Genomic DNA, 22,798 nt, shown 5'->3' on the forward strand with positions numbered 1-22,798 from the left:
ATCATTATTATGACTGCGGAAAATAAAATACAAATATAAAGGAATATTTACCACTCTCGTGCAGTACGGCAAATCTTTTGTCAGGAGTGGTAGAGGCTTCTCCTGCAGTGAGGACTCTCCGAGCATTCCTTTCCCTGTCGTCCTTCTTCCAGAGAACCACGCGGTCTCCGGCACCACGAACCACACACGTGAGCAGCGCATCATCGCCCTCTTGCACGTGCACAGGACGCTTGATGGAGTCGAGCATAGACGGTATTACTGGAAACAAAAGAGATATAGTATTATTACACGAATGAATATTTTTTTTGTGCATTTTCCACTTTCAACAATAGTTTCGTCTGTTAAGATATTGTCGATAAATAGCTGATATTATCATTTTTTTTTTTAATAATAACTAAGTGCCTACATATCGAACCGCGAGTGTAAATCATAGTGCATATTACATAGTTCAGAGAAATGAGGGTTTCAAGTTTTAATTTTTCCAAATTATTTGTCTTTTATAATGAAAATTATTAAGTTTGCAATGAATTCATTTATATATTATAGAGCTCTTGACATTTTAAATTGTTTCTTATTTAAATCTCTAAATCTTTTTTTTTTACTATTTATGGTTTTACATTCACGTTACGAAATAACCTGGTATATATTGTAGAACGTACATAATTGAATATTAAGATTTTTTTTGGTTAAGACGATCACACTTCACCAGTGGACAACTTAAGTTTAATTTTATACGGCTGTTTAAACTTTTTTTATATTTTGCATTTTATCATCATCAGCCTTGCTTAAGGCTATACTTCAGCTGGGGCATGGTCTAAAACGATCGTGACTACGCGACGCGAAGATTGTGCAAAAGACGCGTGCAGAACAAAACACAATTTGTCATAAAAAGTCAACATGCGTCCATTTAATGTTGTTTATTGTTCTATTAGTAATAATAATAATATATTCATTGACATGTTTTATTTTTCAAGTAAATTTGTAACGTTTTTTACACGAATTAAGAATTAATTCCCCCGACGCCATTACAAAACAAATTGACGTGTTCACAGCTCGACTTTCGCTCTCCGATTGGCAGCCAGTCCGAAATTTCGTCGCACCTATAGTTGAAAATTATTTGCCGTTTCACTGAAGTATGCTCTTAATACACTGCTGGAATGTCTCCTCTAATGCAAATAAAATATACTCAAATATTATTGAAATTTATTGAATTATCAGAGTAGATTAGGATTAGACACACAATAGTTATTACTATTATTATAGGAATACTAATATTACATAAACAATAAATGATTTAATATCGACAAATTATTGACGATTGATTGATCATCAGCACTATAGCCAATTGCGAGTCTTGGTCGTCTCCATGAGACATTTTCACTATTATTTGTCTAATAAAACCTTCTATGCTGCATTATCTACATTTATAGGGCTACTGTATTTTTAACGCAATCCGACCATCGACCCTCATTTTCTCATTCAATGTATTGAAAAAGAGCATAGTTACGACCCCGAAGACCTGTCGCAATATCTTCCTTTCAACTTTTTAAAGCCCCAGGTCTCCGATCTATATGTCAATATAGGTGTTATGAAAGCTTTGTAAAGCTTTAGCATATATTTCTTTAGAAGAAGGTCTTGATCTGAAAGGTTGATGTCAACCGTAGAAAGAATTTTGATAATGATATAATAACGTTATTTATATTGCTATTAAACTTTTTTTAATGAATAATAGGTAGGAATTCTCTTACAACGTTGCATCAAAGGCGTTGTCTAAAATTCCGTTAACCAGTAATTGATTCAAAACAAACGAAAATATGGTCGTCAATATAACGAAATCTGATGCAGGTATTGAATTGGTTAGTGTCACAACGATTGCCTAATTGGCTAAACACGTTGTCCGGATGTGATGCATCTTAAATTTTTGCTTGTTAACAATATTTTTTCTTATATTTATGTAGGTACGATACCAAAATGTTCCAAATTGTATGTTTCGTGTAACTTTATTGTACTTATACTAAATATGTATAGTTATAATAAAAATACTTATGTTATTTAGTTTGAGATTGACATGCGAAATTCCATGGCGCAGAAAATAGTGTATTAATATCCCTAATTGCCAACATTCTCATGCCGTGGCAAAGCGGAGTCTTTGCAAACAAAAGTTTTCCGTGCATTTTGAGATTTTACGTTGTGCAGTAAACTGTAAACACGCTGCAAACATTTTGCCGAAACCATAGGTACGGAAAATTTGACTTTAACCCACAGCCTTTGAATCGAATGTTGCGAGACAAAGCTCTATGAATAAGCCTTTAGAATGTAACCTAAGTTAAATTAAAGTGAGGCTATGTCGCGCTGCTACCTGAGCGTTTGTTTGTTGCCGGCGAACGATGGTGATACTGAAGAAGCCTCACAGAGAACCGAAAACTTTTCATAAAACTTGAATTCTTATAATAAATAAATTGATATCGCTAAAATAGATTAGACAAAAATATTTATTTACTGAGGATAGAGGTAATAGTTGCAGTTAGCTACATCTTATTTTTTATATTAAATTTATTAAGGGTAGTCGTCTGTTAACATTGTAACTAACTAAAGATGTTAACCCATTTTTAGTATCAGAATGAGTTGATATTTAATGAACCAACACCAGAGTAATGCTATGAGTAGTAATGCTACGTTTACAAAATATATTTAATTCAGCCCTTTAAATTTTATCTTACTCTAACGCGGAAATGTAAGCGTGCCGAATGCTTACTCGCTCACACTTATGGTTCGTTTTTGTTCAGGCTTTGGAACCAACTGATTTTAGATTTTTGAGTATGTTAGGTATTGGAGAATGGATATTTGTGTCATTATGATGACAATCTTTTCTTACCGTGAAAATTGCGCACATATATTTTAATACCATACAAGCACCTATATTATTCTAAACGTCTTCGTTATAAATTTAAGACTACTTTAATTTGGATTATATTAAGGTAGGTACCTATATTTAATTTAATATTTACTTGGCACTATATTCAAATTTATTTAGGTTTTGTTGTAAATTTGCTTATGCCTTTAGCTTCGGCAAGTGTGTATAGCACCTGGTGATGCCGAAGAGCGAAACCCGGGTCGCAAAAAAAAAAAAGAAAAAAACTTAAATAAACTTGAATTGAAATTGAAATTAGTATTTGAAATAATATAGAAACATATATTCGGTAAAACTTTTTATTGGAGTTTGCAAGTATAATTTGGAGAAAAGAAACACAAGGGTTTGGTGTTTGTCATGCTATATAATATAATGTGTTTATTATAACGTGATATTGTGACGAATAAGTATTTAATTAAAAATAGATGGTCTAGTTGAATATCCCTGTAATCGCGAGCTGGAGGTGTTGCGGAAAATACTGGCACAGTAAGCTCTCGTTTCGCGTAATATGTTTGCGAGGATATTTTGGCAGTAAACAACTGACGACAGTACTGCTCTTGAGAGAGAAATAACTGCATTTACCTACTCCAAGTAAAATTGAATACTTACAGAAGATGATGGATTTAGTTAACTTGAAACCTTTCCTCATAATGATGTATAATATTATTAGTAGTTTTTAATTATCATTTATAAAGACTAAAAAACACCCAAGATGGCCGCGTGGCATAAGCACCGGTCTATAGTGTCGAGGGTCCCAGGTTCAAATCCTGGGTCTGGCAAATACACATATTGTTTTTCAATTTGCGTATGAGTCAGAATATGGATCTAATAGGTTGTGCAAGTGGCTGACATCTATTCTCGTAAAAATAAAAAATCTGTTAATAGAAACCTCCACTCTGTGGAGACCCATATGATCCTATTAGGTCGGACATGGTCGAAGAAGAAAAAGAAGAAAAAACTACTAAAACTTACTAAGCATTAGGGCTTGTTTACTCGCACTAACAGCTACATATTGTGTAAGCAGGCCTAATACAAATAATGCTTATATATTACTAATTCGGCTTATTTACACGCAGCGGTATTAGTGCAAGTACTAAATACTAATGATTAGCACTAAAGCCGTGTAAACAAACCTTTGGTTATCTGTATTATAGGTATTGTTTTTCGTCAAACGTCATTAACAATAGAAATATGATTTTTTTTTGCTGTTTAATATTTAGTTCCTTTTCGTAACTATATTTTTGGAATCTATTGGCATATTGAATTCGAAATTACCAGTTATACTGATAGTGGCTTTTGTCTGAATGACGGTGGTATAATATTATTGATTGCTTTCAACTATAATTATTTAGTTAGAATATTACTTTAATTTACTTATTATTTTTTACGATACCTGCCACATTCCACACCTTTGTATAAAACGTTATTTGTACCAGTAGTCAAGTATACCAAAAGTAATCTGTTAATAGCCAGATATACATTTTTAGTACACGCCATTGTATAAAATAAGCTATAGACGGTCGGATGGTACCTAATTATGTCATCATATTTAATAAAATCGGGACGGATATTTAATTTTTATGATTTTTCTTTAATAACCCTTTGATTTTTGGCGGGACAAAAACGGACCACATCTTCCAACACAGTATTTTTCGTAAGTCAAAGTTAGGTTTTTCGGAAAATTTAAAAACAAATATTTATAACTTTTAAATCCAAAATAGGTACCCAGTTTACGAATAAAATTTGATAAAACTTTTTTTAGGGAGAAAAGGGTTAACATAATATGACATGAGCATGTAACAAAGCTTACTCTCGATTCCTTCGACTCCGATTTTCACTACACGTGAAGACTATGGCTCCGCTGGATTGATAAGAGTGTAAGGGAGCTATTTTTAGTAGGTACAGGACTGGTCGGAGACTGCAGAAGAATTATTAAAATTATGGAAACCAATGGTATATTTAGATTATAGCGCCATTAGAAGAAGAAGACATATTATACGAATGGTTGTTTACAGCTAACTTTAATTTATTCACATCATTATCGGTTAAATCGTTTTGAAGAAAACCCATTTTTTCAACGATTCAACCAATTTAAACATGAATAAGTCAAAAACTTTATTATTTTCATGAGATTCGGCGTTAGCTTGGTGGTAAGACTAGTAAATCGTTATATATGTATATGCGGTGAATACCAATTGCTGAACATTATAAAAATACTCGTAAATACTAGTAAATTATATTAAAGTTATTTGACACAAATATGCCACACCACTTTTAATATCAATACTATCTACCGATATGGATTACAGATATCAAATAATTATTTTGCCGTTGGAAAATTCTCAGGGTTTATTGGGATGCATCTCAAAATATAAATTTACATAACAGGAAATGAAAAACAGTGAATATATTAAAAGTTTTCCCGTCTTGCTTTTCATCGCGATTGATCCGTCGCTTGGTAACACAGCGTCAGTAGATCGAGAATAAATTATAGTATACTATAATATTATATAAGTAATTATTTTATCTGATGCCACTGTGTATTGATGGATGAATTCCATTGTCGTCGCAGATTCAAACAATAGGTATTAAATCCTTTGGTTTCGGGCATTCATGTGAGATATTCGGCAATAGACTGTCTTATTACTTTCTATGGATGCGGGGAAACGTAGGTAGTGCCTAGTAGGGTTAGTAATTATTTTGGGATATCGCTCGATTTCTTGATCTCGATATCTGAAGCATGGCTCCCACAAGGTGGAGGAGTGGCGAGTCGACTAAATAAGTGAGATAAACACACATCACAAATTTCCTCTCATAGTAAAAAAGGTCGCCTGCGCCACTATTTTCCTTTAATAATGTTTATATTTTAAAATATGTGATGTAATTTTAATTGTGTCATTTCTTGATAACTCCATAATTAAAGTGGATGTATGTATTAAAAATACACTAAATACCATGAACGCTATTTGGAATATGCTATTATAGAGCGTCACACTGCCTTTAACCTTGGCGATAGGTAGGCGGGCCCGATTCAGGATGTGGGGGCCATGGTATCATAAGATTGGAAAATTGTGTATAAATAAACTCAATTTTTACCATTAAATAGGAAAGTGTATTTGTAAACAGCGCATGCATCTATCAAATAAAATGTATTACCTACGTAATTGAAAATATAGTAAGTAACGAACAAAACGGTTGTAAAAGATTTTTTTTTTATTGAAAATACACAATGTAGTATGAGGTGATATTGTTTGGATCTATAAAATTTTAATGCCCCTTCTTGACAAGAACCCAAGTTAATCAGATGCATGTTGAAACACCGACACAGTGTTAATAAACGACAAACATTTGCAGGTCAACGCCTATTCTTCACAATGGACACCATGTGACCACTAACATTTGCTTCTCGTTGGCCACTGAAAAGCCATCATAACGTAAATAATTCATATTTATGAATGTGTGGTGGTTTGAAAAACCAAATATACAGGTGTATATTCATTTTTTTAATTTTAGAGAGTATTATTGAAAATACAATTTTAAGTAGGTACTATTTATTGTTAGTATATTTTCACATGTAAAATGTATTCATATTCACCAGTGTGTGAGAATAGTTACATAATTCAGCTAGAAGCGATAAACGTTATACTTGAACAAATTTATAGTTATGAATGTAATACTATAAGCATTGTTTAGACACAAAACACTTCATAAAACCGAGCGTTATCTGAGACTAGCGAAATTTTAGAGAGCATGTAGTTTGAGTTTGCATATTTGTAGAGCGCGAACATTAGGAGACAGCACAACCCGAAGTCAACCGACTGTGAAAATTTGAGTACATGGAATTTAACAGAGTATTCTGCCATAAGCGTTACCCGCTGCAAGATGCACTTATTATATTCATGCCTACTATGTCATATAGTCTTATTTATCAAAACTAGGCGCGCACACAGAACAATGTTTGGGGGTTCCATTTTAAAAAAAAATTCCATAATATTTTTTATTGATTTTTACGGCGGAAAAATCTAGCAGTTGTTATCGACTTCTCCATTTATTCCGTCGACTACTTACAGCTTTTCGTTGATTTGACCGTGGAATAACGCACTTTCCGGGTACATTTCCGATACCCAAACACTCTGAGTCACTTTGAGTCTAGGTATATATACTCACGATTAGAGTTGGGTTTCGGGAAATTCCCGACGGGAATTCTCGAGAAATTTTCGAGATTTTCCAAATCTTGAGAATTGAATTTTTTAACATTTCGGGAAATCCAGGATCTCGAGAATCTTTTATCGGGATTCGAGATTTCTTTATTATCAAATATTAATTGAAAATAACGATTTTCTATATGAAAAAAGTGGACAGAAACACAAAACGTTCAAAGACTGATCGGGGTATTTAACATAATTAAGCCATCGTCGACTCAAAATGATCGCAATTTTCGCAACATCAGGAAATTTTGTGTCTCTGACGCTGCGATTGACAGTCTCTGTTTTTTTTAATTCTATTTTAATAAGTAATGTTTTGAATTATTTTTGTTTTCCTACTTCTATTTTGTTTGTCTTCTTACATAATTAAAAAAAAATATTTTTGGAATTTGTCTGTTTTTACGCTGATTTTAGGATTTTTAGTTTTTTTTAAATTTCCCGAAATCTAGAGAATTCTTTTCTGGAAATCCCGAATCTCGAGATTGAGATTTTCTTGGGAAATACCCAACTCTATTCACGATGGCCGCGCGGCTTAAACATCGCCCTATAGCGTCGTGGGTCCCGGGTTGTACACGTATTGTTTTCCAATTTGTGTATTAGTTAGAGTATAGCCCCAGTAGGTTGAGGAAGTGGCCGACATCAATTTCTCCTAAAAACAAAATCTGTTAATATAAACCTCCACTCTGTGGAGGCCCATATGATCCTATAAGGATCGGACATGGTCGGAAGAAGAAGAAGAATATACACCTGACCTGGAGGTGTATAACTAAGGCATACGTATAACGCATCCTACTGTGGTTATCGAACGGGTGTGTCCTATTGGTCATAATTATTAGGATAGTTAGTGTTCGTTTGTATCGTCCGCGCTATTTGTATTTTAGACATACCGCATCGTAATATTAAAACAAACATTAATCTTCAGATAGTTTCATTAATTTATGAGTGGCCACAGGCCGTGCATATCTGACTGAGGCCGGCTTAAAGGCCCAAGTCGCGGGGAGAAAGCTTCCCCGCGTCATAATTTTTAATGTACCCATTGAGACAACAGAAGAGCAGCTCAAGGAGGCAATCATAAACAATACCCAGGAGGCGTCTGGCCTTGCATCTGAGGGTTACGCTGGAACCAAACTGAGCCACAAGGCGGGACCGAAGACCGAACGTTGTCATATGATAATGTCGATCCCGGGAAAGGCTCGAGAGGCGCTGCTTAATGATGGTAGACTTTTCATGGGGTGGAATTCGTTCCCTGTGCGTGACTTTTGCGGAGTTATCAAGTGTGCAAAGTGCCACTTATACGGACACATGGCGAAGGGTTGCAACGCTAAGGTTACAACGTGCGGCCACTGCACTAGAGAAGGGCATGATAGAGCAGACTGCCCCACCGCTGACGAACCAGGCAAGTTCCCTGCGTGCACGCGCTACAAGAAGCCGAACGGCCACTTGGCCACCGATCCCGACTATCCCGCGCGCCTACACGCTATTGAGGAGGAAAGAAGCCGCACTGATTACTGTCCGCAATGATCTCCTTCGCTCAGATCAACGTGGGCAGAGGTCGAGCCACATCTGCCGAGCTGCTTGAGGTTGCTCGGGATCAGAATACGGACATAATTATGATACAAGAGCCATACGCCTTTGGTCCCAATCGGGGCCTAAGCGGTGGCCGTATCATACAAGCTACCCCGAAATCTCTAGCTTGCATATTTGTTATTGACACCGCACTGACTGTGTTGCATCTCTTGCATCTATCCAATGAGCTCTTCGCGGTGGCGGAGATTGCTAATAACAGGGGGCTCTCCATTGTAGTTATATCTGCGTATTTTCAGTACAGTTCTTCTACCCTGTATTGCACAAAACAACTGGAGAAAATCTTATGTGCTTGTAGAGGCAAGCAGATAATTGTTGGGGCGGACGTTAACGTCCAGTCCTTGTTCTGGGCCCCCTCTGGGCCCAGACGTAACAAGGACAAACCTGAGCCACTCGAGGAGCTCTTGGCCGCCTTTGATTTGACGGTGCTAAATGACCCTAACGGGCCGGCCACTTTCTCCACCAGAAATGGTGAGTCACATATTGATGTCACTCTGACATCCAGTGGCGTTGCCAGACGCGCCGTGGACTGGCAGGTCCACACGGACGCATTGGCTAGCGATCACCGTCTGATCACATTTTTGTTCAGAGTTGCGGGAGATGCGGCCCCATTGAGCCAAACCGAGAGCGTACTACTTCCCAGGCGCTTTCGGACGAGCGGTGTCAATTGGGATGCTTTTAACGTCAAATTTGGTGGACTGGCCTCTGCCATGTCGGCTGACGATCTCCACCAAAGAGCCAATGACTTGACTGCGTTCATTACTCAAACTGCGGAGTCCACGCTGGGTAGAACCTCTCTGAGGCCACTAAACCTTGCGCCATGGTGGATACCAAAATTTACGTCTTTGAGAAGGACCATGAGACTTGCCCAAAAAAAATTTCAAAGAGCTAGAAGATCTCAGAACGACTTACCCAGAAATGACGAACCTACGGAGATTGCTTATAAATCCGCAAGGGCAAAATTCAAAAAAGAGTTAAATAAAGCCAAGAAAAAGCACTGGCGGGATTTTGTCTCTGAAATGGGGGGCTATGATCCGTGGGGACCGCCTTTCCGCGTGATAAAGCTGGGCTCAAGGCCTGGTAAAGTCATGGCGGCTATGCGGCGCCCCGATGGCACCTTTGCGATGGACAGCGCAGAGTCTGCATCCATACTGCTGGAAGCTCTAATTCCACAGGACATACCTACGGCACATGAAGATGACAGAACCTGTCAACTAAGACTATCTGCAATCTTGCCGTTGGAGACTCACCATTCTCCTGAGCTTACCCAGTCGGAGGTGGGATTAATTTTTGATGGCCTCAGGGCGGGAAAAGCCCCCGGACCTGATGGGATCAACAATGTGATTGCCAGAAGGGCGTGGCTTCGAGCACCTTATGAGATAGTCGGGCTGTATGCTGACTGCATGAGCAGGGGCATCTTCCCGGACTGTTGGAAGAAGGGTCTCCTTAGGATTATACCTAAGATGAGCACACGACTACCGCATGACCCAAAAGCGTACCGTCCAATCACTCTTCTGCCAGTGCTGGGTAAAATATTGGAGCGGTTAATCAGCAGAAGGCTGGAGGACCACCTTGAGAGAATCTACCCTATCTCGGAGAGGCAATTTGGCTTCAGACCCGGCAAGTCTACTGAGGACGCCATCAGATTTGCACAGAAATTTGTTGAGGACTCAGAAGGAGTCATTGTGGCAGGCTTCTTTTTGGACATAGCCGGTACCTTCGACACCGCATGGTGGCCATTAATTCTATCTAAGCTTCGGCTCCGACAGATCCCGGGGGACCTCTTTGTCCTAGTGCAAAGCTATTTTAATAAAAGGGAAGTTATATACGACTCTAGCACTGAATTGATTTACAGGGAGACCACCATGGGGTGTCCGCAGGGTTCCGTGCTTGGCCCCTTGCTATGGAATATACTTTTTGACGATGTTTTGACGTTACCTCTGCCACCGGGCTGCGCGCTCGTCGCGTACGCTGATGACCTTCTTTTACTAGTTGGCTCGTCGAGCCGTCCGACACTCGAGCGCGTAGCTAATGACGCATTATCGAGAATCCTTGGTAAGCTTAATAAGCTTGCATTTGCACCTGGCAAAACGGAAGCTATCCTCCTCAAGGGCAGCTCAAGGATAAACATAAATAAGCGATCACCCGCAGTGCACTTCGGCGACTCTGCTATAAGGTTTTCTCGAGAGGTGACCTACTTGGGGGTCGTTCTGGACGAGAAGCAGACCTTTTTGAAGCATGCTAAAGTAATTGTGGCTAAGGCCAACTCAGCCTATCAGAAGGTTGCTCGCCTGGCGGGCAAAAATTGGGGCCTAAAGCCTCGGGCCCTGAGAATCGCCTACGAGGTTATATTCATGGGCATCGCTGGCTATGCCTCCAGCGTGTGGCACACTAAAGCCTCGCTGACAATTGTGAAGAGGGCTCTGCTAAGCGGACAGAGGGCTGCTCTGATTGGCCTTACTAAGGCCTATAGGACCACATCTTCTGATGCCCTGGCGGTCCTTGCGGGGGTCTTTTCCCTCGACTTGCACGTTCAAATTAGAGGATCGATCACTCTCCTTATGAGGAGGATCAATACAACTCTCGCCGGTGTCGTTCTGACACCGGCATCGAGAGTGGAGGGCGTGAGCTACAGAAAGACTGTATCTGAACTGGTCTACAAGACCGCATATGCGGCATGGCAGGCGAGATGGGTGGCCTCCTCTAAGGGCCGCCAGACTTTTCTATACTTTCCAGATGTCTCGGTGAGACACATGAGGAGACTGGTGCCGACCCACTGGACTAGTCAATTCATGACTGGCCATGGAAACTTTGCGGCCAAACTGCAAGGGTTTGGTTTGGCAGGACATGGGTCGGGTTGCTCATGTGGACACGACCAGCAGGACGCAGAGCACGTCCTGTAGGACTGTCCACTTATGGGCTCCGAACGAGCGGAGTTGTTTGCCCGGGTCCGACCCCATTCGGGCCCAATAGGACATGCGGACATGGTGGCAACCGAGGCCAATTTTGCGGCCTTTACTAAATTCGCCAGAGCGTACGGGGGGCGGGACACTCTCGACTTCCCTTGCGACTCTTCAAATTAAAGTCACTGATAGTTGCCATATAAATTAACATCATGCATTCGCACTTCGGTGCAAGGTTGCATCACCAGTCCCGTGCGGCTCTGCTCGGGACAAAAATGAGGGCTTAAATTCTTTGATCGGGCATACGTAAGGGTTATGTTAGCCGGCCGCGTATGACGTGGCTGCATATACATAACGGGAGCGGAGGTGGGAATTTTACACACCAGGCCGTGCATATCGTCGATTGTCAAGAGGAGAGGAACCTACCCGTTAATAAGGCTGTATGATAGCTAAATAATCCGGGTTACGATCCTCAGTTATTGGGGCCTAACAAAGAATAATAAAAAAAATAATAATCTATTTACGTAGGTAAATAAAACGTTTTTTTTCTATTTCTGTATGTGATCCGGACCCGAAATACTCTTGTGTGCGCGCCTGATCCAAAGATGTTCAAGAAAGTTGTAAAATATAATTATTATATAGATGGAGAATAAATAGTTGAAAATGAAGCTGAAGAATGTTCGCTTTTAAGCAGAATAAAATATATTATGGTCCTCAGGTTTCGCCAACTGTCATTGACAAAGTATGCCAGGCAAAGTAAGAAAATAGGGTAATTGTTTCACAACTAATAAATAAGTTAGGTATACATATAGGTAATCATTTATAATTTAGGTACCAAATTTGGTCATCTTACATTATTATTTTATTATTAAAACATATTACGTAAGATAGATACGGTCAGCACATTGATTTTCAAGTATATCTTATGTTAATATTCTAACTTTTTTATGAAAGCATTAAAGTCGTTTGTGGTGTAAAAAATCTATATTTAACGCCATATTATGTCAGGTAGGTAGGTGTTTTGAAAACCGGAAATGTTAGGTCTGGCGAGAATAACGATAGGTTGGCAATGAGAATGGACCTGCATAGAGTGTAGGTGATATGTCGTGACAGGTCGTGAAAATCGGTTAACCTCAAAATGAGTCTCTGGGCGGTGTAGTTCATCTTTTTTACCGGCAAGTTCACCACTGTCGTTCTACTGCGTAGGCGCAGATATCGCACAGTCCAATTCTCGCATGAAAATTCAGAAGCTTCTGAACTTTTTTAATACATGCATGCAATCTTGCAATTTTCACGGTAATACGTACTGTCAGTAGTAAATCCATACACGTGTAAACGGGGTATAAGATTCACTTCATTAGTCTAAACCATAAATTATTAAATATTATGTTGATATTGCTAAGATAAACCCCGAAATTTTAATTTGTTATAACCCATGATTGTTTAGAATATTTAAAATAATATGCCATAAACATACATATATTATAACAAAATGTCAAAACTGTCTAGTATCTTCATAATCATAGATACTAACTATTGTTGATTGAATCAGTTGATTTGAAAATGATATTCCTTTAATAAATCAACACAAAATGGATTGAATAATTAATGCAAACGAAAGAAGAATTTGAATATTTTAAAATTCAAGTCTTCCAAGATAAAAAAGATTTACTTAGTAATATACCCGAGATCGATTGAAAGTTTTTTTTATATTCTTCGTAGCGAGACAAAGAAACAATAATTATTTTAGCTCGCGCAAAGTATCAAGCGACGCCTTTATGTCATTTTCTTCGGTTTTCTTTGTCGACCGTTAGCTATTTTAATTTTGTTAATTGTATTGCTTTAATTGCTTTTCATGGTTTCGGCCTTTACTTTGTTTGAGTTCCGCAAATAAGGGAGGGGCGCCTTTTAAGACGAGACCAAACGAAAGACGTAAAATTATCTTAATGCCATTGTGTATTCCATCACTTCTAAGAAATAAATGCAAATTTTATGACATTTTAAAACATTCTAAATTAGAAATTACGACGCTTCAATCCCATCTGTTTTATTCATAAATTTGCATTGCAAAGTTATCATTCGCGTTAAGAATATTATGATACTACTCATCTAAAAAAATAAAAAAAATGTGTTTGAAAAAAAAAGTCCTATTGTAGGCCTATAAATACTCCTCATACTTAGTTAATTAATACAATTCTAAAATTATTTATACCTACTCATATTTATAAATTAATAGTTACGGTTACCAAATAAGAAGTATTTATTATTGTTTTATTTAATAAAACGCATTTTTTTGTAGTACTTATTTCACTTTTAATCAATAAATTTGGACCGGTTTCGTCCACCTCAGAGGGACATTTTCAACTCTTTCCCCCTGAGGCGGACGAAACCGGTCATAATTTATTGATTAAAAGTGAAATAATAAGTAAATAAAACAATAGTACAATGCAGTTCCACCATGAATTGACAGTTATAAGAAAAGAAATATGCAGTTTTTTATATTGATTTATATGAGTTTAATATTTAACAATGACTTACATACTCAAGTGTAGAGCGATTTTTTTTAATATCAAAATGATTTTTCAATATCCTTTTCGATAACATTGTGTATGTATTTTATATTCAAGAACCATATAATTATTTCCAATTACCATGGGTTATTAAAACGTATTAAAAAATACACTCTGTTTGAGTAGATGCCGCAATTTGGCGTAAAGCTATAAATAGATGTATACTTTTCAACTGGAGACAATAAAAATCAAAATTAGCCACGTGTATCCGATGATAACGTCACGTAGCACCGGCAAAACTTCTGGCTTAATGAAATTGCGAAAATTACTTCTGACAATCCAATAAAATAAATGAACCGAAGGTGTAAGATAACAAATATGTGGCTAAATGGTGCTGCGCGAGTAAACATTCCACATGACTTGTAATAATGTAAGAATCGTAACTCTTTTCTGTATTATACAGAAGGTTTCACCTTTGTATAATAAAGTTTTAAGGTTTATTGGCGAATATGGTTCTAAGGGAAAATAAATGTACGTACATCTTACGTAAAACATTTTGTTAAATATCACGATCCGGTGGCCAAGACTACTTGCAGGGTAAAAGTAAAAGATAACAACAAACGAAAAAAACTATTGGTACACACTTAGGCAGTGCTCGATACTACAATTTAAATTAATTTACAATATTAATGTCAATTTATTTGATCATATTCAACTTGAAAATTGTTCAATTTATTTAAAATGTTATTTTAATAGTTTATAAACTTTCTTATTTATCCAAAATGTGGCGCTAATTATATTGATACAAAACATGACTTACGATTCTGTGCTCTTGTATGGCTGTGAGACATGGCATCTAATTAAGCTTCAAAGGTCTCTGCTTTTGAGCTTGGATAATTGATGTCTCCGCTGAATCTTTGGCGTAAATTGGTACGGCCGCGTTACAAACACCCGAGTTCGTGAGCGGACACAGCAGCTTTCGGTAATTATTGAGGTAATCACGGAGAGACGCTTTACGTGGCTGGGACATGTGTTTCGGAAGCCAAAAAAGAGAGTGACAATTCGTACTCTTGTAGCACAGCCTCAATCTTTCCGTCGTCGTGGCGTTTCCGGCTCTCCATCACCCTGCAGCGGTGCTACAAAAACGATCTACGCGCTGCAGGTCTGGCATGGCGGTAGGCGCAAGAGTTGGCGATGAATCATGGGAAGTGGCGAGAACTTGCCCTATGGCCCAATGCTGGGTCGTGACAGAGTGAAAGAAGAAGAAGAAAGCTGTCGCTGGTTACTCACTTGCGTTGTTGTTAATTTATTTGCTTACGGATGGAGTATTAAATCAATTCGCGTCAATTGGGGCATGTCATGTTTTGAATAATCTCGTATTTAAATATTTTCAGTTGAGGTAGACGCTAGTTAATCATTTATTGTCGAGTCTTCATCACTATCTAATAATTTAATGTAATTGAAGTTAAAATATAGTAGACAGTAAAGTAAATTTATATTTAAAACATACGTAGGAAATGTCGAAGAAAGCCCATCTCATTATGTAAATATACTTCTTATAATTATATATGAAAATGAAGATAAAGTGTTCATAATGTTTCATTAGTTACCTACTACAAAAAAAAAACGCCGAATCAATTTGGTAAGATTACAATAAATAGTTTCACGGAAAATTAATTAATACTGGTATATATAGCAAAGGTAGATAGTGATGTGAATCGCCCGAAGACGTAATTATCTCAGTATCCAAATAAACGCAAACCAAGTGCTGTCAGAAGCAGCTAATTAAAAGATATTTTAAATTTTAATGATCCTTGATTGGCAGAAGCAATTATAAATGTGACAGAATTTTGCTTTTCATTTTTTCGTAAGTATGAAATCATGAAATGATATATTATTAAAAATATTTTAATACCTAGATTAATAATTAGTGTTTATCTTAAATGGTTTTTCATATATATCATATTTACATAGGCAATGAAAGCTATTATATTTACAGAAGTAATTGTGAGTATTATAATATGTAATTATTCAGTGTCTATAATACTATCTGAAAGCAACAGTGGGATAAGTCAAAAATACTAGTTTCGTGACAATTGAACTTTAATGTTTGTGTTAAACAAATGAAATAGTTAACTAGGTACTTATATGTTTATTTTGTTTTATTATGCGGTTTATAATAAATGTTAATGATAGATTTTTAGTATACCATTATTAATTGACAGTAGGGTAGTTATTTCACTGTTGCTTTGAAGTTACAGGACGATTTTAATAAATGCAACAGCGGTATTTTTTTTCTTTTAACTGGCGTACCTATTATTTTTTTTTAAAACTCAGTGATTCATCATATAGGCATAGTTTTCAGCAATCTATTGCCATACTTTTATATCAAAATATACATTTTTCACTTTATCTAATTACTATACTGAATAGTAAAAGAGGTTGTGTTCGGTTAAAGCGGATACAGCGGAAAACGCATTTTGAAAATAGCCGATAAACTGGATTATTTGTTAGGTTAACCTAACCAAACCTAACCTATAACCTAACCTAACCCAACCTAACCTAACCTAAACTAACCCAAACTAACAAATAATCCAGTTTATCGGCTATTTTCAAAATGCGTTTTCCGCTGTATCCGCTTTAACCGAACAGTACCGTAAAAGATAATTAAAAAAAAACAAAACCTTAAAATTGGTGATTTAAATTTTATATTATATATTTTGGGGAGATTTTTGCGACCCGGGTTTCGCCTTTCGGAATCTTCAGGGACTGTGCAAACTCAGAAATGCTGAATTCACACTGACAAAATATATAGGCGGTTAATTAACGTTTCTATATCATTACAATCCGTCATTTTCTAAGATAGCGGTCATACCACAGTGTAAGAGTGTTTGGTTTTAGTATATTATTACCGGTCACCTAGCACTGTCTCCCGTTTAGGGAATTATTTTCATCTACATTCTAAAATATAAGAATATATATTCTTTTTAAAACTACAATAGGCCACGAGACCCAATGACAGTAGTGTAGTAAAACAGTAGTAAAGTAATAGAAGTTTTTACTTTACTACTGTTTTACTACCATAGAAATTTTTGAGACTCCTTTATTTGAGGTTATATGGATACTATCCGTGGCTTTATCCAACTGACTTTCTCTTAGGTATGCTAACATACTGTAGTTTAAGTGCTAGAAGATATCAATATTTGGCCACGTATTTTTTTCGACTAATACGTGGTGTGAATGAGAACTCTGCCATTCTTGGTAATATTGACTTGTGTGTCCCTGATAACTATCTTAGAAATCGGGAGCATCAGTTGTTTGTTCTCCCGAGGAGCAGAACTAACCTGCCATTGGTGATGCCAATTGGGAGAGCAATTACTCTGTTCAACCAAATTGCTTCGGATGTTGATATATTCCATCTACGTGAGAATGAGTATAGGTGGACGTTATTTTATAAATTCTTAAAATAGGGTCTGCTTAACTCATCCGGTGTACTTCCTTGTACCTATATACTTCATATTTTTTGTATTTACACATTTATACTATAGAATAACTTAATATTGCATAATTACAATATTACATAATACTTTTTTAATAATATTTATTTGTTTCTAAATGTCATGTTGTGAACGTCTTAAACTTATAATTTGTAATGTCCACAATATGTAAAATAAATTAAAATTGAAATTGAAAAATTGAAAATTGAAGTGATTACATTGTATTTATAGTTTTATTATATTTATTACTACTTACTAGTGATAACCTGAGACTTCATCTACGTGAAAAATATGGACAGATATACAAAATGAAGAAATATAATAATTCAATTTTAACCTAACCACTCCACCGCTGCTATGCGACCTCTTTAATAACTTGTGAGAATTGGTATGAGTTTCATCATTACTTGGTTACGTAGTTTTTGAGTTATAGCCGAATAAACGGTTATGTGTGGACCAGACGCGAAGGGTGGAGGTAGGCTATTAAGATCCGTAATAGTGCACAGTAAACATTGTCAGTCAAACGTATTTGTTTTCACTGTTGATAATTTTTGTTAATTTTTAAAATTCAATCCCTGCCTAATCCAAGCCATAGTAGGTAATAAATATTTTATAGATAAAAGAATATTTTTATCGATTATGGTTTGGTTTTGAGAGGGTTTAATGAATTTAAAAAAAACCAACCAACACCATCTGCAAATAGCATTCTTAGTTAAACAAAAATAAATAAGTATGACTTAATGAGCACTATTTATGTCGAATCTCAACAGCCTACCTCCACTCCTCGCCACTACTGTGGACCCCATGTTTGAAGTACTGTTTGTAACAACAGTTTGTTCTATAATATGTCCAAGTTTTATCAACATTAAATTATTATATTAGGTAATATAGCTCAGTTATTATATTTGTTGTCTTTTGAACTTTATATTTCATCGTTAGTTCGATAGTTTTTTTTATATATGTATTAATATTCGTATCAGAGAAGATGGGTATGTACACACAGTATACAATGAATATGCAAAAGTTTTACGAAAACAAAACTCGTGCAGTTTACTTATTCATAACATTATATTGAAACCGTGACGGAAAGCTCTTCAGACCACAAACGAAAAGTTTTTCAATATAAAGAGAGAGAGGGAGAGAGAGAAAAGAGAAATAGAGGAGAGGGTTTGTATCTCGCGCGCATAATTAATTAAACTACGGAAAGTTAATCTCCATACGATACTCGGTGCTTGCATGCAGACAATTTCATACAACTCGACCCAACACTCAACTGACTTACTGACTCGATTCAGCGCTCCCGATTGAGTCATTGTTTTAGTCGGGATTCGCAAGCAAACTTTGTCAATTTACATGTTAAATTAATATATCGCAATACGAATCGCTGGTTACCCAATGTCCATATTTAAATGGGAGCAAGTATCAGAAGTGAGCTTTTATAATATTATGAATATCAAATTTTCATTCACTCGTCAGTACTATAGACAGTCGTCTAACCGTATGTCAATGGAAATAAATGTAGAACACGAATATTGAACGACTCAATATAGGGATAATAAATTATAAGATAAAAAGAACTTTTTATATACTTACTTACAACGTTTTTAAATTTCTGTTGAATTATTATGCTCAATATGCTCAAATTTGTACTTGATAGAAATAATACTGAAATGTCATATTGATTTCTATGACATAGTATCTATATTAATAATTTAGTTGCTAGGACGACCCAGTTAGCAACCAATAATAGTGGATTGGATTACGGATTTCTTCCGAAATAACTTTTCATGCAAAACAGAATTAACTGAAAATGAATTCAATTCTACTTAAAGATGGCTAAAAGTATTAAAAGAATGCATTGGCATCGTGTTCTGATATATTCTAAAAGTTTCAAATGTCTAACTAGTCGGGAAGTTAGTTAAAAATCGATTGCAAGATTTGTACTGGATAAACAACCACCAGACAAATAAGAATACGAGCTAATAAAAACGTTGTAAAATGTAATAAATACAAAACAGTTTAAAAAATCTGTAATAGCATTTAACCCAAAAGTCAGTCGTCAATATTATTGAAATTTGTAAAGCGGTTGAATTGTATGACTATTAGTTAATTTCATCGTAATTAAGTAGGGCGGGCGTAGATGGCTCGTTTGGTTAAGCACATTGGTCGGAATTAGATGGATACAAATTCGAGTCTTGTCCGCCCACCATATTTTTCTGAAAATTTCTGATGTATTTCCAAATTTTGTAAATTGAGTAACTGTGCCAATTACTGTCATTCACAAAAATATGCCCGATAGGATAAGAAAAAAAGCTTGGTGAAAGAAAAAAATTGATTTCCCAGAATTTAAAAAAGTGTCTAGAAAATAGCATATCAAAAAATATGTCAGCATAATTCATAACTTTGTTTTTATGGAACAAAAAAGAATTTCGTGCTTTACAAACAATAAAATAAGATACAATTAATGCAGGTTATACGATTTTAGTCATCATTTCACAGGTAGCATTTATTTTATTTATAAGATATAGTGTACAAAATATCAGTAGGTTGATTTTGGTACAAATCTAGTAAAATATTGTAGCTTATTATGAGAAATTTTAAGCTGTGGGGGAGGGGTGTATTAACTGTAGATATAACGCCACACGCAGATGCAAATTTTGCAAGCTAGACGCCTATTCAAAAATACAGGATCTGGAAGTTGGCAACGCCGTTTAGTAACAATTACTATTGTTTACATTCAATGATTCAGAAACCAAATGATACCTATATTATATTTTTAATTAAAATAATAATATTAAAATTTGTTTTGTTCTTATTGGAAATATATAACAAGAGAAGTAATTAAGTATTATGTTGATAAATATTGATGTGTTGATCGAGCGCATTTCTTAAGAAAATGATAATAAAACAGATAATGGAACGAACATAATGTGTTGTGAATTGAAAATTTTACTTAATGTTTTCGAATAACAACGCGTTTAGCACTTATAGCACATATTTTAATGTATGCAAGGAATAACATAATTGGCACACATAAACAAACAAACTGCGTTTGATAACACGTAAAACGTTAATGTACTTTTTAATATAATTTCGAAACTACAACATTGTCAATGATGATTTAATAACACCATTATAATTTAAAGTTTTATTTAGAGGAAGAATATTGTAAGTATCTATATCTCAGTTTAAAAATAACATTTGGCTATTTGCATATCTTCAAAATTTTTCAAAATAATATTAATTCTATATCACAATAGCTCTATATACTCGTAAATAATTCTATAATTACATTGTAGAAAACTCCACGTGTGTTTATTTCATTATTTTAATCCTAACAAATATGGACAAGTTATATTTCAGATGATAGTGGTATGTACTAATTTTAAACCAATGTTGATATAAAAAAGTGGTTCACGATAGAACTGCACCAACATTTTGCCTTTTTGGGTGTAAATTTCTCAATTTTTGTTTTGTTGTTTAATTAATTAAAGGCCGATATAATTATTATAAGATACATTTTTAACATGATTATTTTGGGCGGCAAATGCCATGGGTTTTTATTGAAATAAAAAAAAACATTGTTTGCTATCACATATTATATCACTGCATTTTTTTAACGATTTCGTCTCCCTTAAAACTAAAACACACCAGAAAATAATATTTTTGATAAGGTATCTAGTATTCCTATAATGTATTTCTTCGAGAAAACAATTTGTAGGATACAATTTTTTTGCTAATTTTCCAAGAATGAAAATATTTTCATAGTTATAACACTTTGACACAACGTTGTCGATTTGTTGTCAATATATTTAGGTTTTTTTTCTTCTTCGGTGGTGTTAAGTTTCTTTGAATAGTGACTTGGATACTAGAGCTAGAAGAATAAAAAGGGGCGCTGGAAGGCAGGTAGCGGTATGTTAGGATGATCAAAAGAAATAATAAAAATAAAATTCGATATCTCTCATATTCATGTGTATAAATAATCATACTATAATATGTTTCTTAGTCATCAGAAGTCTTAGAATTTTTATTGATGAAAAGAAAAAGCATTATATTTAAACGCGTTTTCTCCAATTCTCTAGTACTTTTGCTTGTGTATAAATATAGAATTTTCACCAGTATGTGTCATTTTATGTGTTTTCTTTGTCATATACTTGTGTAAATACATGGAATCGTAAACATTTTTTTATTTAAATTTATCATTTTTGCAGGTTTTATTAGGGTACACTGCAGAAAATACGTACTATAAGAAAGTCGTTTTTCGATTTTATTTTGTGAAATTAAGCTCTAGACTAGAGATTCCCGAAGTGAGAAAAATTTCCTTCTTGGTTTGTCTTGAGCATGTGTCATTATAATATTTATTCATGTTTTAAACAATTTCAGTCATTTACTTATACATGAAAATTTTACCAGTATTAATATTGTATTTTCAAGTGTAAATATTTTGTGATTGTATAAAAACAGACATCGCATATTTTTAAATTTGAATCTTTATTATATGGAAATGCTTACAAAAATCTGTTCTTACAGTCACCTGACATAAATTTAATATTTACTTGATATTATATATATTAACTAGGTGTGTGTAATTAATAAGGCAAGAAGACAATACATATAAAGGAAACGTTATAAATATTACTTTGGTACTTATGACGTCTCTATTATTATTTGCAAGTCAGTGTGAAATTCGAGGGGTGATATTTTGTGAATCGTTGAATAGAAGATTTGAGTGAAGATTTTTCCCCATTCTTTTCTCGCAGATGATCTGTAATTGTGGCGAAAAGCACACAGCGACCTGAAAATAATTTGCGGCAACAATAAAAGACCACATCTGGCGAGTGAATCGCTTTCAGCATTCCCTCCTGCAACTTGTCGAGATACTGAAATCTTAGATAATAAACTGACAAGAGGTGAGATCATATTATCGTTTCTCCAGAAATTATATTTCATATCATCGTTTGCCGATACTTCTTAGACAACACATGGAGTAATAAACAAATGTTATACAGAAATAATATTAAAAAAATACGACCATAGCTAATATTTAGTGTAACTAAGGTCAGGCACAAAGTTTGATGCCAAAACTCTGTGGTTCTATTCATAAAATTAGTTGAAAAGATTGTTTGAATTATTATTACATCATATGCCATAAAGTACTGACACATTGATTGTCGTAAAATTTATTTGT

At 35.3% G+C, this 22,798-nt stretch overlaps 1 protein-coding gene across 7 annotated transcripts in view; it reads right to left on the bottom strand.

The window, feature by feature from the left end:
- Nucleotides 1-22,798, bottom strand: part of LOC147067947 (Ig-like and fibronectin type-III domain-containing protein 2) — a 277,069-nt gene that overhangs the window by 57,873 nt on the left and 196,398 nt on the right. For all 7 annotated transcript variants that reach the window (XM_085952846.1, XM_085952843.1, XM_085952845.1 and 4 more), the window contains exon 4: nucleotides 52-258. In XM_085952846.1, coding sequence (XP_085808972.1) covers nucleotides 52-258 — 207 coding nt within the window. The remainder of the gene's footprint in view (nucleotides 1-51; nucleotides 259-22,798) is intronic.

This window comes from Rhyacophila brunnea, unplaced genomic scaffold, assembly GCF_057557595.1.
Source record: "Rhyacophila brunnea isolate RB1 unplaced genomic scaffold, BYU_Rbru_1.0 scaffold_3, whole genome shotgun sequence".
In the NCBI taxonomy this organism is placed as follows: Eukaryota; Metazoa; Arthropoda; class Insecta; order Trichoptera; family Rhyacophilidae; genus Rhyacophila; species Rhyacophila brunnea.